Source organism: Phascolarctos cinereus, unplaced genomic scaffold (genome assembly GCF_003287225.1).
Source record: "Phascolarctos cinereus isolate Bilbo 61053 unplaced genomic scaffold, phaCin_HiC Scaffold_726;HRSCAF=1367, whole genome shotgun sequence".
Classification (NCBI taxonomy): domain Eukaryota; kingdom Metazoa; phylum Chordata; class Mammalia; order Diprotodontia; family Phascolarctidae; genus Phascolarctos; species Phascolarctos cinereus.
Window position 1 is genome coordinate 372,268,213 of NW_027556098.1, and position 16,711 is coordinate 372,284,923.

General features: G+C 55.4%; 1 protein-coding gene across 1 annotated transcript; it reads left to right on the forward strand.

The window, feature by feature from the left end:
• Window positions 1–620: 620 nt before the first annotated feature.
• On the forward strand, window positions 621–16,672 carry MAP3K6 (mitogen-activated protein kinase kinase kinase 6). Its single transcript, XM_020983250.2, is given in 30 exon segments — window positions 621–1,127; window positions 3,407–3,546; window positions 4,600–4,623; window positions 4,913–5,103; window positions 5,256–5,424; window positions 5,846–5,952; window positions 6,411–6,578; window positions 6,779–6,891; window positions 7,146–7,305; window positions 7,387–7,537; window positions 7,629–7,736; window positions 8,086–8,135; window positions 8,269–8,364; window positions 8,831–8,912; window positions 9,008–9,141; window positions 9,323–9,450; window positions 9,934–10,070; window positions 11,888–11,993; window positions 12,288–12,445; window positions 12,554–12,746; window positions 12,836–12,971; window positions 13,224–13,383; window positions 13,700–13,885; window positions 14,321–14,426; window positions 14,615–14,713; window positions 14,716–14,779; window positions 14,874–14,983; window positions 15,259–15,341; window positions 16,134–16,210; window positions 16,372–16,672. Coding segments are annotated over 30 exon segments (3,807 nt in total). The 5' UTR covers window positions 621–820; the 3' UTR covers window positions 16,436–16,672.
• Window positions 16,673–16,711: the final 39 nt, after the last annotated feature.

Genomic DNA, 16,711 nt, shown 5'->3' on the forward strand with positions numbered 1-16,711 from the left:
ATGCATATTGACTAATTATCCTCACCAAACGTTGGCATGTATATATAGCCCTTTAAGGCTTGCTGAGCACTTTCCATAGGTAATCTCACTTGATAAACACAACACTTCGAGATAAGTGCTATTATTATCTCTGTTTTATGTTCGGGGAAACTGAGGTTGAAAGGGATTAAGTGACTTGGCCAGGGTCACAAAGCTAGTTGTGGAAATGGATGGAGTGCTGGGCCTGGAGTCAGGAAGACATGAGTTCAAATGCAGACACTGACCTTGGGCAAGTCATTTAACCTCAGTTTCCTCACCTATAAAATGGGGATAATAGTACCTCCCTCCCAGGGTTGTTGTAAAGATCACATGAACTAATAATTGTAAAGTGCCGGCACATAGTAAGTGCTATATACATGTTAGCTATTATTATTGCCGGAGGCAGGATCGGAATCCAGGTCTCGGCGGCACTGGCCCGGTGCCCGTCCACAGCTAGCCAGTGTCCGTAGTGGCCGGGACTCAAAATCCCGGGAGACGTCGGGGACCGAGCCTGACCGCGGAGGACACAGAAGACCATATTGGGGAACTGGCTTGGCCACGAGACCGAGCTAGGAAATGAACAAGCCGGCGCTGGGACTCGCCCTTCCACGGCTCCGCCCTCTCCTCTCCCGCAGGCAGGCCGGCACACGCGAGTCTGCAGCCCACCGGTGTCCCCCGGCACGCGGCCCAGGCTCCCGACTGGGGGCGGGGCGGGGCGGGGCCGGCCGGGCCGGCCCCCACGTGAAAGCAGCCGATCGGGGAGCGGGAGCCACAGCTCGGCCACTGGCCTGCGGGTGCGGGGATGGCAGGCCCGGGTCAGCGGAGGCCGGAGCGCGCCGGCAGCTGCTGGCAGGACCCACTGGCCACGGCGCTGAGTGCCCCACGGCCGCCGGTCGCCGGACGGGGCTGGGGCCGGAGTCGGCCGCTTAGCGTGGTCTACGTGTTGACTCGGGAGCCCGAGGCCGAGGCCGAGCCGCTGCCCCTGCGCTGCCTGCGCGACGCTTGCGTCCAGTTCCCCGGGCCGCGCCCGGCGCCGCAGCTGCGTACGCTGCCCTTTGGGACCGTGGAGCTGGGCGAGCCCGCCGCCTTGGACTCTTTCTACAACGCTGGTGAGCAAGCCCCGGAGCCGCGGGAGGGGCGGGGCCAAGGGGGCGGGATCAAAAAGGGAAAGGCCGATGGGGCGGGGCTAAGAGTGGCAGGATTCAGGAGACAGGAGACAGAAGAGCGGAGGGGCCCTATGAGGGAAGATGGGAGCGGGGCTGAATCGGGGGGCGGGGCTAATACGGGAAGGACTCATGGACAGAATGGGCGGGGCCCGGGTAAGGTCTTGGGGCAGAGCCAAGAGGGTGAGATTTAGGGGGATAGGAGACAGAAAGGAGGGTGGGACCTATATGCTAATGTAGGCGTGGCCTTACATGGAGGCGGGGCTATGAAGAAGGAGCCTTGTGGGACTGAGTGAGCTGGTCCTGAAGGCTCACTGGGCAGGGTCAAGGGTGGGGCCAGGGGTACAGGGGGTGGGGCTAATGGAGGATAAAAATAGAGTGGATGGGGCCAGAGTGCTGAGGGTGGCTCATGGAGGGTGGAGCTGAGAGGCAAAGCTGGGGCAGGGCTATAAAAGGCAGGCTAAGGGAGTAGGGGCTTCTGAAGGCGAGGTTTAGAGAAGAGTAGGGTGGGCTCTAGGAGAAGGGGCATGACTATAAAGAAGCTATCAGGCGAAGAGGGGCGGGGCTCAAAGGTGCAAACCGAGGTTCATTGTTCAATGGGGTGTGTCTGGGAAAGGGGTGTGGCAATGAAGGAGGGGTGGGGCTGGAATTCAGGGGGCGGGGCCAATGAGAAAGTGAAATCTAAGGGTGGAACCTTAAGAAGGCGAGAAAAGCTATCAGGGAATAGCTAAGAGGGTGGAGCTGGAGAGGGGACTGTGGGGGTGGGAAGAAGGGTGGGGCTAGGGGCGGGGCCAAGAGGCAGACATTCAGGGATGGGGGGTGGGAAAGTCTCTCAGAGAGGTGGGGTTTAGAAGGGTGGGGCCCCAGAGGCGGGGCTTCTGGGAGCCAGACAAGGGGGTCTAAGCCCCTATCAATAGCTTTCAGTTAGGGAGTCAAAATTCTTATCTTGAGTCAGCCCCACTTTCTCTAGGTTTGGAAACCAATTTGTTTATTTTCCTAAAGGCCAGTCCAAGAAATCATTGTTTAAAAATGGCCCTTCCAGTACGAGGGAACGCATATACACGCATGCACCAATTCAGTTAAATAAACATTTATTAAACGGCTTCTGTGAGCACAATGGTCCTACACAGAGAAATACAGACACACATAACAGTGTTTCTCATTCTCTGACACGGTCCTTGAGCCTGGACTGGGACCTTTCTCATCACCCTGGGATGGGGGAGGGGTGTAGGTGTTTGCAGACTTTGCTCCAAGATGACACCTTTTTCCCAAAACCAGGATGGGGCTAGGCCTGGTTGCTTTCTTGGTGTTCTGCTTGGGTGAAGAGTCCTATCTGAGGCTGACAGACCCTAAGCCTTGGGACCTGGATGGTTAGGACCCAAAGGAATTGGGATGGGAGTCCAGGAATCCTGGCTCTCAGCCCAGAGCCCTGTTCCCAGGGCCTCCTCCCCCTGCTTCAGGGTTGGGCTTCCTGCTGGGAAGAGGCAACCTCTTGCACAACCTCAGGAAGGAGCTGACAGCCGTCTGAAGGGAGGGGCCCTCAAGGCGCAGGAACCAGGAGCTAGGGCTCAGTAGAGATGGGGCTAACATTTCTCTTCTATAAAATGTGTGGGTTAGACTAGACCATCTCTCTAGCTCTACCCATCCACCTCTGACACTGTGTTCCAAGATCCCTCCTGGTGCTAATATTCTATATGATAAAGCCCCTCCCAACTCAACATTCTATGTTCTAAAGTCCTTCCCTGCTCTGATATTCTGTGTTCTAAGGGCCTTCCTTGCTCTGCCATCCTGTGTTCTAAGGGCCCTTCCAGCTCTGACATTCCATGTTTAAGGCCCAGGGCCGGTTAAGGATCCCAACTGAAGGGAAGACTGAATGGATTTCTTTTCCCCTTCATACCCCTTTGGGGGAATGTAGCGAGTGAGCTGGGAAATTCTCCCCCTGTTTTTGTCGTTACTATGAGAGTCCGTGTTTCCTCCACCCCAGAAGTGTGGTAGGAGCCCGGGCCCCTCCCTTTCGAGGGGAAAGCTGTGCAGACCAAGCCTGAGGGAGTCAGGACAAGGGGGTGAGGGTGGGGAAGGGATGACATGTATTGTTTCTGCCCCAAAGCTGCCATGACTTCTTTCCTTATTTCTTTCCACTTTCTCCCAACATTTGTCACCTTCAGACCATGTTGGTGAAAGGGGTGCGGGCATTGCCCTCTCAGGCCTCCCCCTCTCTCCCCCAGATGTGGTTGTGCTGGAAGTGAGTGGCTCCCTGGGCCAACCCTCCTTGTTCTACCACCTCGGAGTGAGGGAGAGTTTCAGCATGACCAACAACGTGCTTCTCTGTGCCCAGGCAGACCTGCCTGACCTACAGGCCCTCAGGGTAGGTAGGCTTCCTCTGAGCCAGGTTGGGCGTGTAACTGCCAGTAGGACCTTGGGCAAGTCACTCATGCTGAACCTCCATCATCCCACCCTGAGACACTCAGAAGTTCAAGTCAAGTCCATAAGCAATTATTCAGTGCTTACTGTGTGCTGTTGGGAAGTATATTGGATTTCGAGGTCACCTCCTGCCCCCTCCCCCACTCGACACCTTTATGACCTTGGACAAGTCATTTAGTTTCTCACAGCTTCCATTTCCTTCCTTCTTGGTAAAAAGGAGAGCTCTGACTTGTTGGGGCCTTTAGGGCAACCCCTTTCACCTGTGGCTTTGTACCCCCAAGGCTAAACACAGGCCTTGAGGTAAGGGCTTTGTCCCTCCTTGTTGCCTGATAACTTCTGAGGTCCCTTCCAAGTGTGACTCTAAATTTAGGGATCTGTGCTCTCTCGGGGCCTCAGTTTCCTTTTAATAATAATAGTCACTAGCATTTAGATATACTTTAAAATCTGCAAAGCACTTGACCATATATTATCTCGTGTGATCCGTAAAATAACCCTCTGAGATAGGTGCTATTATTATCCCCATTTTACTAATGAAGAAACTGAGGCAGTCAGAGATTAAGTGACTTGCCTAAAGTCACGTCCCTTAGTAAGGTGTCAAGCAGGATTTGAACTCAGTACTTCCTGACTCCAAGTCTAGCAGTCTCATCCACTGTGCCACCTAGCTGCCTTATCTAGATATATATGAGAAGTGGGGGGAGGGGTGGACTAGATGACTTCTGAGGTCCCTTACAACTTTAAATTTAGTTGCCTAGGATTGCTCTGGGCCTCAGTTTCCTTACTTGTATAAGAAGAGGGTTGGACTAAATGACCTCTGAGGCCCTAAATGAGCTCTAAATCCTAGCAGGTACCTTTAGTGTGTCTGCTGGAGTAGAAGGGAGAATGGACCAGACGAGGGTCAGGGAGAGCCAGTGGGATCCCTGTGGTCCTGCCCAGGTGTGGTTATGTGCCTGGGGGGCAGGAGATCCACCCCATTAATTTAGTGTCTTTTTCCCTGCAGGAAGATGTCTTTCAGAAAAATGCTGTGAGTAGAGACCAAGCTTCTTCCCCTGGTCTAGACCCCATCCCACAGTCCCTTTTTCCCTTGCTTTATGCCATCCCCCAACCTCTCCAGGCATGTGCACACATACCCATGTCCACATGTGTCCCTCAGTCATTTTCCAGGCTGTTGGCCAGGCCGTTGCCTCTGAGCTGCTCCAGGGTCAGCCCTTGTGGCTCCTGTCCAGACTCACAGCCAAGGGGCGGACACAGGGGTGCCGACTGGAGGGGAGACGTGCTCCTCCCCTTCCCTCATCACCATGCTTCCTTTGCAGGATTGTACTGGGGGCTACACCTTCATCCCCTACATGGTGACAAGCCAAGGACGGGTCCTGTGTGGTGATGCAGGGGTTATGAAGGGACTGGCAGAAGGGCTGTTCCAGTCGGGGGCAGGTGCTGAGGCCCTCCTCACCCCCCTGGTGGGCAGGCTTGTCCACCTGCTGGAGGCTATACCCACCAATTCCTGGTACCTAGGATGAAGGCACCAGGGAGGGCTGGGAGGGAGAGGGATCACAATGCCCATCAGGGAATGAGGCTTTGGGAGGGAGGCCTGGAGGCAATGGGAAGTGGGGCTTTAGGAGGAGAAGACGGAAGATCCATCTGTCATCCCTCACCCAGTGGCTACTTCCGAGAGACCATGCGCAGGGACATCCGCCGGGCCCGGGAACGCTTCTCTGGGGACCAGCTTCGGCATGAGCTGGGCCGGCTGCAGTGTCGGCTGGACAGCGTGGAGCTGCTGACCCCTGACATCATCATGACCCTGCTACTCTCTTACCGGGATGTACAGGTGGGCCTGGACAGAAATGGGGGAGGTCAAGCAACATTTCTGTGATACTTTACAGCTTATGTCACCTACACTGAGGGAGTTTAGGATTACAACCCATTTTACAGAGAAGGAAACCGAGGCAGAATGATACAAAGGAAAGAGCACTGCATTCGGAGTCAGAGCCTGGGTTCATATCCAGCCTCTTACTGCCAGTGTGATGCTACACAAGTCACTTCTGTTTGCCTCAGTTTCCTCCTTTGAGATTTGCCCCAGGGGTCAGAGCCAGAACTCCCAGGTTGGCCTTCTTTCTACAGGATGTAGGAGAGAGTAGACAGGTTCTTGAAGAACCATATCCTTCTAAGAGCTGAGTGTGTGACTGGGGGCAGAGGGGTGGAGGGGCCCAATGGGAGTTACCACTTGTACTCTTCCCTGTCCCCCACAGGACTATGGGGCCATCATCTCCCTGGTGGAGACGCTGCAGGCCCTACCCACCTGTAACGTGGCTGAACAGCACAATGTCTGTTTCCACTACACCTTCGCCCTCAACCAGTGAGGCCCATGGGGCAGGGGGAGGGGAGGGACCCATAGGGAAGGTGGTGGTGACCTCAAGGAGCTCCAAGGGTGGACAGTGGGGTGTGGGAGGAGTGTTGCATGGGACAGTGAGAAGAGCACTAACCAGGGAGTCAGCACCTGGGTGCAAATTCCAGCCTTGCTGAGTACTCTCTGTGGGACTCAGGACAAGTAATTAAGTTTCTTCAGCTGAGGAGTTTGGAGTAGATGACCTCTGAAGTCATTTCCAACTCCAAATCTAGACTCCTATAATAAAGGAGTAAACAGTGAGGGAGATGAGCAGTGAGGAAGAGGCTCTGGGGTGGAGGAAGGTAGTGACCGAGGGGGCACTGCTACCCTGGGCTGTTGCTTAGAGAAGCTGGCTGCGGAGGCAGGGCTGGAGGGGCCCCAGGTGCTGCTACCCAGGCCTCACCCCTCTCCTCACCCGCTGGCTCCAGGAGGAACAAGCCTGGGGACCGAGACAGGGCCTTATCTGTGCTGTTGCCTGTGGTGCACAGTGGGGCTGTGGCCCCTGACCTCTACTGCATGTGTGGTCGAATCTACAAGGACATGTTTAACAGCTCTGGCTTCACTGATACTGGTCACCGAGACCAGGCTTGTCATTGGTAAGAACAGCTGCCAGCCACCTCTCTTCCTGCCAGCCCTGAGGGCCTCCCGGGGGGACGAGAGTGAATCCCAAAGCTGATGAACCTGGCCCTTTCAGTGTCCAACTTGTGTGGCCAACTATAGCCCCTTTAGGCCAAGTCTAGGCCCCTAGCTGTAGCCTCCCCACCCCCACCTTCACTCACTCTGTATTTCCCACCAGGTACCGAAAGGCCTTTGAGACGGAGCCCAGCCTTCACTCAGGCATCAATGCAGCCGTCCTTCTCATAGCTGCTGGACACCAGTTTGAGAACTCGGATGAGCTCCGACAGATAGGTGACTCCTCCCATTCCCCCAACCCTAGAAGAGACCCCTGTCCCAGAGAGAAAGCTCTTTTCCTGTAACACCAGGTGGGGCCACCATGCTTCTAGCCCTCAAGGAAGGTGGGGAGAAGGGTGTCATCAAATGAGCCACCAGCCCCATTGGGCTCGGGCTGATGGGGTAGAGGTGGTAGACAGATGACCCTGCACTAGTGACACTCCCACCATGCCCCATTCATGGGCATCCCCTGTGTCCACCTCTGTGCTTAGGACTGAAGTTGGGATGCCTGCTGGGCCGCAAGGGCAGTGTGGAGAAGATGCAGTATTACTGGGATGTGGGGTTCTACCTGGGTGCCCAGATCCTTGCCAATGACCCCACCCAGGTGGCTCTGGCTTCTGAGCAGCTCTACAAGCTGAACGCTCCCCTCTGGTAGGTGGCCGGGGCACCTGAGGGAGCTGGGGGGCTGAGTCCCCCAGAGGCCTGACACCCATGCCTTTTCTGTGCCCACAGGTACCTGGCCTCAGTGATGGAGACCTTCCTTCTCTACCAGCACTTCTCCTCAGCCCCCCCACCCTCAGGGCCCATGGGCCTTCGGGCACTCTTCTGGCTTCGCTTCCTCCTGCAGTCTTGCCAGCCCTTTGCTGCCTCGGATGAATGCCCAGTATGGAGGATGCAGATGTTGGGAAGGAGCAGGGGCTGGAGCCAAAGCTGGTACCTTGACACAGGGTGAGCCCTTTCTTCACCCCCTCCAGGTGCTGATCCTGGAGCAGAATAAGGTGCTGCAGCCTGCCAGGCTTCAGGTGCAAGAGGGGAGCCCCAGTATGGCTGTGACCTTGAGCCTGCTGGAGTCTGAGACAGAGGTGGGGCTGCCTCCCATACTCAAACCCCACTGGGCCCTGAGCCCCTACCCATATCCCCCAGGGCCTGAATTCCCTCCTCCCCAATCACCCCCTGTACCCCATTACCTTAAGCACTAGCCCCACCCTACCTCCATCCTCCATGGCATGGACCTACATTCAATCCAATCTAATCTAACTTACTGTATGCATCTCTTATACTCTGGACCCTTACCCAATCCACATCCCCTTCACTCTTCTGAACCCCCTCCCCTACCTTCCATGGTCTGGAATCCCATCCTCCCAGGCCCTGTGCCCTAGAATCTTTCCCCATCACCCCTAGGCCAGTCCCCTATCCCCCCCTTTCCCCCAGGCTGCCGGCTCTGGCTGGACCTTCCCCGCGGTCTCCATCCGGGGAGTCAGGTGAGACACTAGCCCCTTGATGCCCCCTCGTTCCTGGCAGAGGGCTTCTGGCTGGTGGGAGGGCAGGGCTGCCCTTAGGGGTTCTGGGGGACCCAAGCCCACCTTAGCCCCTTCCCTGGCTCCCCCTGCCTAGCATCTCGAAGAGAGACGAGCGCTATTGTTTCCTGTATGTGTTCCACACAGCCCAGGACTTCCAGCTGGGCTTCCCCAGCCGCCAGCACTGCCAATGGTGAGCCCCAAGGGCTGGAAGCTGGGACTAAGTGGAGGGGTCCCCGGCTGATAATGAGTTAGGGACTCCTACTCAGGTAGGGGATAAACTCAGTGGCCTCACTGAGTCTGAGTGATCCTGGTAGGGTGGGAGCAAGGGTAATTGGTGAGGCCAGGCAGTGGGGGGGGTGCCCCAACCTCTATACAGGGTGCCCCAGAAGTCTTAATGCAGTTTTAAGCTGTTAAAGCTGACACCCTGTGTAGGGATTAGGGTTATAAGGGTACTGTTAGGGAGGAACTGGGAATAAGGCGACAGGCAGTGACCAAGGGCCAGAAAAAGGCCAGGTCCCAAGCACTGCCCAAGTCTATCCTGGAAAAAGTTACCTTTTGACCCAGTCAAGGACAAGGTAGGGTCTAATGTCTCTGGCCAGGCCAGGGTGGGAGCAGGCACAGGTGGAGGTCCAGAATAACTGACTGGGTCCACACAGTTTCTGCAGGCGGATCCAGGCCTTTGTGACCCAGCCAGTGCTGCCGGGAGATGAGGGCATAGCCACGAAGGAGGTGCTGGAGGTAAGATGGTGTGCAAATGTGGCTGGGGTACCTGGGGGAAAGGCCTAGGGGAGGCTCTGGGGAGGCTGGCTGACCCTGCCGCCACTTTCCCCCAGTTTGACTATGAGTACACAGAGACAGGAGAGCGGCTGGTCCTGGGCAAAGGTACTTATGGGGTGGTATATGCTGGTCGGGACCGCAGCACCCAGGTACGGATCGCCATCAAAGAGATCCCTGAGAGGGACAGCAGGTACCTGGGGACTGGGTGAGGGTTTTGGTACAGCCTCAGAGCATAGGGCCGGGAGATCTGGCATGGGAGGGAGGCAGTGAACTGTTGTGGATGGGATGAATTCCCATGCTCTGCTTGAGGCACAGGGCAATACCTGAAGCCAGGGCTTGGGGGTGATGCCATGCTCTGATCCCATTTCCAGGTTTTCCCAGCCCCTCCATGAAGAAATTGCCCTGCACAAACGTTTACGCCATAAGAATATTGTCCAGTACCTGGGGTCCATCAGCCAGGCTGGTTTCCTCAAGATTTTCATGGAAGAGGTGCCGGGAGGTACCTAGGCAGGGGCTCATGGTTTTGTGTACCCCGGGAACTCTGGACCCAGGGCCTCAGGACTTAGGGTATCTGAGATTAGGGCTGTGGGCTCAGGACTGAAGGAGTTAACTAGGGTATCTGAGATTAGGGCTGTGGGCTCAGGACTTAAGGAGTTAACTGTGGGTTCAGGGCCCCAGAACTCAGGATGGGGGGAGGGGTATCTGTGAAATTGGGGTTGTGGGCTCAGGACTGAAAGAGTTAACTGAGAGCCTAGGGCCCCAAACTTGGGATGGTGAGGCAGGGTGTCTGTGAAATCGGAGATGTGGGCTCAGGACTGAGGAAGGTAACTACCTATGGGCCCAGAGCCCAGGAATGGCCATGGAGGGAGGGGGTATATGGGAAGGGTTAACAGTGGCTGGAGGGCTACTGGACTCAGCCTGAACAAGGGCTGGGCATGTTCAGTGGGGTCAGATGTGACAGCATGCCTGTCCTTGTACTCAGGCAGTCTGTCATCCCTGCTGAGGGCCGTATGGGGACCGCTTCAGGACAATGAGAGCACCATCAGCTTCTACACCAGGCAGATCCTACAGGGGCTGAGCTATCTCCATGACAACCACATCATACACCGTGACATCAAGGTGATGACAGAGGGCTGCACGTGAGAACACATGTAGGCATGTACACATGTGTGCGCACACACACACACACACACACAAACATGCAGGTAATTCACAATGGTTGGACCCAGAGAGGAGTCACTAATGATTGAACAGGGAGGCTTCCCGCAGACTGTTGCAGGGATTTGTCCTTGACCCTGTTCACCATCTTGCCTAATGACTCAAGTGACTCCTAGATGATATACTTGCCAAATTCACTGGGGAATGTGAAGCAGGCTTCTCGAGATTGGGGACTAGCTCATTTTTGTCTGGGTCAGAGCAGTTAGCAATTGTCTGGCACACAGCAGGTGCTTAACAAATGCTTTTGAATTGACACAGATTAAATTGAAAATTGGCACACACAGGCAGCAGCTAAATTGCTCTTGACAAGTCAGAGGTGAAGCTGATGAAATGTCGATGGGAAGCCCTACTGTGGTACAGTCTCAACTTTTGGATTAAAAACCAGGATTGGGGGACATATTGTGAAGCAGCAGTTTATGGGGGAAATGAGCTGGGGCGTTAGTGAGCTGCAGGCTTAGTGTGAGTCAGTAGTGAGGCATGGCGGCCAAGACGCCTCTGAAGTTGGCTTCCTTTATCAAGATCACCGGAGCTTGGGAGGTGACTCCTCAGCTCCAGTTAGACCCATATCTGGAAGCCATATTCTTTTTATTTATTTATTTATTTTTATTTTTGGGCAATTGGGGTTAAGTGACTTGCCCAGGGTCCCACAGCTAGTAAGTGTCAAGTGTTTGGTCTGAGGTCGCATTTGAACTCAGGTCCTCCTGACTTCAGGGCTGGTGCTGTATCCACTGCGCCACCTAGCTGCCCCCCTGGAAGCCATATTCTAGGAAGGACATTGATGGGTCAGTGTGTCCAGAGTGGGGAAGGGACAGGAGATTGTGCCACATGTGGAATGATTGAAGAGCAAGCAAGGATGCTTAGCCTGGCAAAGGGAAGTTGGCAGGGTTGGGATGGCCATCTTCAAGTGTTTGAAGGAGGGATTGGGAGACAACATGGTGTCTTGGGAAGAGCCAGAAGGGCCCCTCCAAATCCCAGTTCTACATGACTTGGTGCCTATATGATCTGGGGCTGAACCTCAGTTTCCTCATCTGTAAAGATGACAGGGTTGGACCAGCTGGTTTCTAAGGTCACTTTCAGCTCCAGGCTCGATGTCCTTCAGTAAGGTTCTTCTGCCTGGTCCCAGAGGGTGGAAGCTGCCACACTTTCACATTGTGAGATAACTCAAAGTGGGGTGGGGGTGCGCTGAGGGCACAGCACATCTTGCTGACTTTTAGAGTGGTCTGAAAGTAGAGCTGCCTTGGGTGGTAGTGAGCTCCCTGGAAGCTGGAGGTCTTGAGACAGACACGAAATGACCACTTCCCTGGTTCTCAGCCACTTAACAGCCCATCCCCCCATTAGAGACTGAACCAAGATTGCAACGGAATCATAGAATGATAGAGCTGGAAGGGACCCCAGACAGCCCTCTCGTTTTACAGAATAGGAAACTGAGGCCTTACTACATGAATTTCTGATTAGATGTGAGGGACAGAGGCACAGAGGGAGACAAAGGTGGACTCACTTGTGCTGTGGGGATGGGATGGCAATGGCATAACAGCAGATTTGTCCCCAGGGCAGGAGGGGTGAGATTTGGAGGTGTGGATGAGCTTAAGCTGGGGCATCCCTAGGACAGCGCCCCACCACGACTGCCATAGTCCTCCCAAGGCAGGACATTAGCTCCAGACCCTGGCCGTAGTGGGTTCCAGCCTAGCACCTGATGAACACCCACGTTCTCTGCCCAGGGGGACAATGTACTGATCAATACATACAGTGGTCTGCTCAAGATCTCCGACTTTGGCACCTCCAAGAGGCTGGCGGGCATCACCCCCTGTACTGAGACCTTCACAGGTAGTCACAGGGTCAGTGTGTGTGGGGGGAGGACAGATAAAGGCTGCCTTCTCTGGGCAATGGGGACTCTGACTCTCAGGAATGCTTTAGGGACCTTGGGAACCTTCCTGATCATAGTCATGTTGCCTAGGGCGGTAAGCAGTGGTTCATGTGGTGGGTGGCAGCGCTCAGTGTTAAGTGTCTAGGTCTTAGACTCTAGGATATGTTAATAATGTTTTGGTGGGGAGGGGAGGGAGTCCCACCTGGTCTGGGTCCCACCATGCCCTTCAAGTCAGACTTAATCTGTCCCAATAGGAACCCTGCAATACATGGCTCCTGAGATCATTGACCAAGGGCCCCGGGGCTATGGAAAGGCAGCTGACATCTGGTCCCTGGGCTGCACTGTCATTGAAATGGCCACTGGACACCCACCATTCCATGAGCTGGGGAGCCCCCAGGCTGCCATGTTCCAGGTATTCCTCACCCTTTAGCCCAATGGTAGTGTGAGCCAGGGCCTACCTCAGGTGGCTGTTGATGGCAGTACCCTAGTGACCTTCCCTACTTCTCCCCCTTTCCCCCAGGTGGGTATGTACAAGATCCACCCTCCAGTGCCCAACACCATGTCTGAGGAGGCCCAAGCCTTCATCCTACGCACCTTTGAGCCCGAGCCCAAGCATCGTGCCAGTGCTGCTGCCCTGCTGGGTGACCCTTTCTTGCAATCCCGACGTAAAGCCAGAAACTCCATGTCAACCCACCACCCCCCTCTCCCTACAGGTGTGCCCTGGGCCAATGAAAGGTTGTGGGGAGGGATGGAAGGGGGAGGGGGCTGGGAAGAGCTCAGCCTGACAGCTCCTGGTTCCCAGGTGTCCTGCCAATCAGTCTAGCTTCCTCAGCTAGCCAGTCACAGACAGTGCCGTGTTCAGGTGCCAATCCCCACACCAGCCCCATGCCCCCCAAGCGCTGTTTCAGTGAAGGAGGAGCCCCCAACAGCCAGCTCCAGTAAGTACTGTAGACTGGGGAAGGGGAGGACAGTATTGGCATCTTCAGGGCTGCCTCCTACCCAAGACCTGGGAGTACTGCACCCCTTCTGGTCCCATCCCCAGGAAGCAAGTGCCCCCTGGTGTCCAGAAGAGGCTCTGCACCTTCATTCTGGTGCCAGTCCTTTCCAGGGCTCCAGTGGCCTTGGTCCTATCCTCATTCTGGACCAATCAGCAAGGTGCCTGGAGGCCAATGTCCCTGTGCCATGCTCAGGGCGTCCGAAGACTCTGTCGCAGAGCGGACCTTATCCCCAGAAGAGAACCCACAACGGTCCCTGATGCGTAAGGAGAATGAGCGGAGGGCTATGCTAGAGCGATTACTCAGCCAGGAGCTGTCCACCATAGTGGAGAACCTGCAGTGGGTGCTGGAGCAGGTGGGTATGTGAGGGAGACAACCTGGGTTCGTGTGTGACCTTATGGACTCCAGTTTCTCCATCTCCAAAATGATAGGGTTGCATGAGATTCTCTAAGGTCCTTTTTATGTTTTGGGGTGCCACCCTCTCCCTCCACTCCTCCTGTCCCAATCCCATCCCACCTGCCTCTTGCCAACCCTTCCTCTTATATAGCCTTGGCTCTGCCACATAGGAGCCTGGGCCTGCCAAGTGAGGCATTTCATGGGCACCATCCACTGGCCCCAGGCTGGGGCCCTGATGAACAAAGCTTGCTTTCCTTCCCTGACTTCCTCCCTAGGGCCCCCCTGGGCCACACCTGAGCCGGGAGCAGGTAGCCCAGCTAGTGAGAGGCCTCCGAAGCTACATTTGCTCTTCCAGCCGCCGACAGCTGGCACAGGAGCTTCGGACCCTGCAAGAGCAGCTTCAGGCCCAGGGGCACAGCCTGGCATTACTCCAGGGACCCCTCTTTGCTTTCCAGGATGCTGTGAGTGGGGACAGGGCCGGGGCGGGGCACATAGTACAGGGCTGGGAGGAGCTTTCAAGCTGAATCACTCCCCTGCCTCTGCCACATAAGCCACTCCTGCCCATTGGGAAGTCCTTTCCCATTTCCTACCTGAATCCCTCCTGAGGTAGCTTCTGCTCCTTTCTCAGAGGAGCTGGGAACAAAGACCAATATTCCCTGGACACATGGAAACAATCTCTTCCTCCCTTGGCTCCTACTTCCCAAACCTCTCAGATCTTTCCCTGCTCCTGCCTCACATCTCCTGCACCTTTACCCACCTCTAACCTTAGGCCATATCATAGGGGGCTCTACTCCTTTATCCAGGCTCCCAATGCCTTACCTTAGGCCCCATTTCTGACCTCAGGCTCCTCCCCTTGGCATCATCTATCTCTTATCTGACATCACTGCCCTCCTCAGGTGAAACGGGTCCTCCGAAGGCATGAAATCCGACCCCACTGGATGTTTGCCCTCGATGGGCTGATGAGCCGGGCAGTACGGGCAGCCCTGGCTGTGCTGGGGACAGGTGAGGGAGCTTATGGGCACAGGGTGGTCACTGTAGACAGGGATAAAGGAGTGAATATCGAGGGATGAAAAAGAGACACATCTTCTGTGTCTTCTGGCCCAGGCCAGACTGGCACTGCCCTCCCTGGAGCCCCTTGCTTATGTCAAATACAAGCTGGGCATGCTCCTGCCCATCTTTTGTACTTTCAGAGCTAAAGAAGCCAGCCACAGGGGAGCCTGAAGATGGGAGTGAGGAAGAGGAGCAGGAGCCTGAGCAGAGGGGTGTACCCCCCAGAAGGAGCCACTCAAGGCCCCTGAAGAAGATTCTCTACCCCTGCTGGCACAGCTAAGCCTCCTAAGGGCAGAGACAAGCAGGTGAGCACTTTGGTGGACATTGTCCACCCCTACTTTAATTCAATAGATGCGTAAAGAATGATCGACCCCCTTCCCATCACCCCTTGTCTTTCAGGCTCCTTGGACAGCTGGCAGAGAAGGAGAGGCAATGCCAAGCATTAGCCCTCAAGGCACTTCAGCATGTAGAGGAGACCCCAACTCTAACCTTGGGCTCTGGGCCCACAGGTAACTGAGGGTGCGAGTAGGATTGGACAGCATGGTGTCCCTGGGTGGGGAGTCAGGACACGTACCACAGATGGGCTGTGATCCATCCCTCTCTGGTGAGATGATCGGCTAAGTAACAAGAATAACTCATTTGTATGATACTTGAAGGCTGGGCTGATCTCTAAGATGCCTTTCAGTTCTAGCATTGTGTTTCTGAGCCCAGGAGCAGGGAGGGTGGGTGGCAGACAGGGAGATTCCAGGCTCCTGGGGCTCATCAGGCCCTTCCCCCCTCATAGATATCCCACCAGCCTCCCCAGGAGATCCTGAGCTGGCCCAGTGGCTGCAGCGGCTGGGTGTAGATTCAGGCACCATCCAGACAGTGAGTACTGGGGTCCCAGGCTGGGGTGGGGGGTGAGGATTAGGAAGGGAGAAATGCCCCCCAGGCCTCTGCTAGCCTTCCTCTGGAGTAGCTTTCTGGGGGGAAACTGAGGCAGAGGGGTTACCTCCTAAAGAACTCTGTCTGGGCTCCTCTTCTTGTCCTTCTTTCCTTCTCTAGGGCTCTGTCACAGCCTCTTAGAGCTGGAAGGGGCCAGGTCCATTCCACTCATGGGATTCTAACATGTTAGGAGGGGAAAGGGACTTTGGCCTTCACCTAGTCCAGAGAATCAAACAGGCCCAGAGGGGCAGTCGCTAGTCCAAGGCCACAGCTGGTAAGTGGCAGGTTCTCAAACCCCAGCACCAGGGGTGGAGAAGCCCAGGGTGAGCTCATTCTACCCTCCAGCTGAAACCACTGATTCTTCTTTTTTGAGAAGGAAACCAAAGTCCAGAAAGAGGAATAGACTGGCCCGAGGTCAGTCAGAGACAGGAATCAGGGACAGAATGGGGGCTCCAAGTCCACGGATCTCTTGTCATTCTGGGGCTTCATTTGGGCCTCAGTCTCTCTAAAGCCACTAGGTGGCAAGGGGATAGAATGCTGGAGTTGGACTCAGGAAAACCTAAGCTCAAATCAGCCGTCTGCCATTTTCTTACCTGTGTGACCTTGAGCAAGTTACTAAACCTCTCTGGGCCTCAGGGTCAGGGTTATTGTGAAGATGAACAAGACATGGAGAGTGTTTTACTTAAAATGCTACCTATCTAAAATGCTAGCTATTGTTTTTCTCTTGGCCCCCAGCTCCTGAGTCACGGTTTCACTTTGCACATGCTCATCACCTGTGCCAGTCGAGATGACCTTGTCTATACTCGGATCAGGTACTTCCCCGATTTCCTCAGGCACGAATTCGACAGGGAGCCCCCTCCCCTCTCTGACTCCAGCTCCCCTGAGCCCCCTGACACTGGTCAGCCAGGCCCTCCTGCCCAAGATGGGGAAAATGATCGGGCTGTGCTTACTGAACCTACCCATCTCTCCAAAGAGGCGGAATGGTATGCCGAATCTGGAGAGCCATCATGGCACAGAGGGCAGTGCCGGTACCCTAGACTCCCCCCTCCCACGGGGCACAGGGACAGACCCACGGACATCACGGCAGCAGGCAGCCACTCATGGCCCAAGCGGCAGCACTTCTCATGGTGGACAGTGGCACCCTTCGTCCACAAAGTGTTGGGGTGTGGGGGAACAGGGGTAGCTGAAGAGAAACAGGATGGACTGCCCTGGGAGCTGACCTGCCCAGGGGAGGGCTTGGCCAGGCCAGAGCCATTAAAGAGGATACTTTTGTATGTTTGTGTCTGTCATTGCTGTGGAGCCTGAGAGAGATG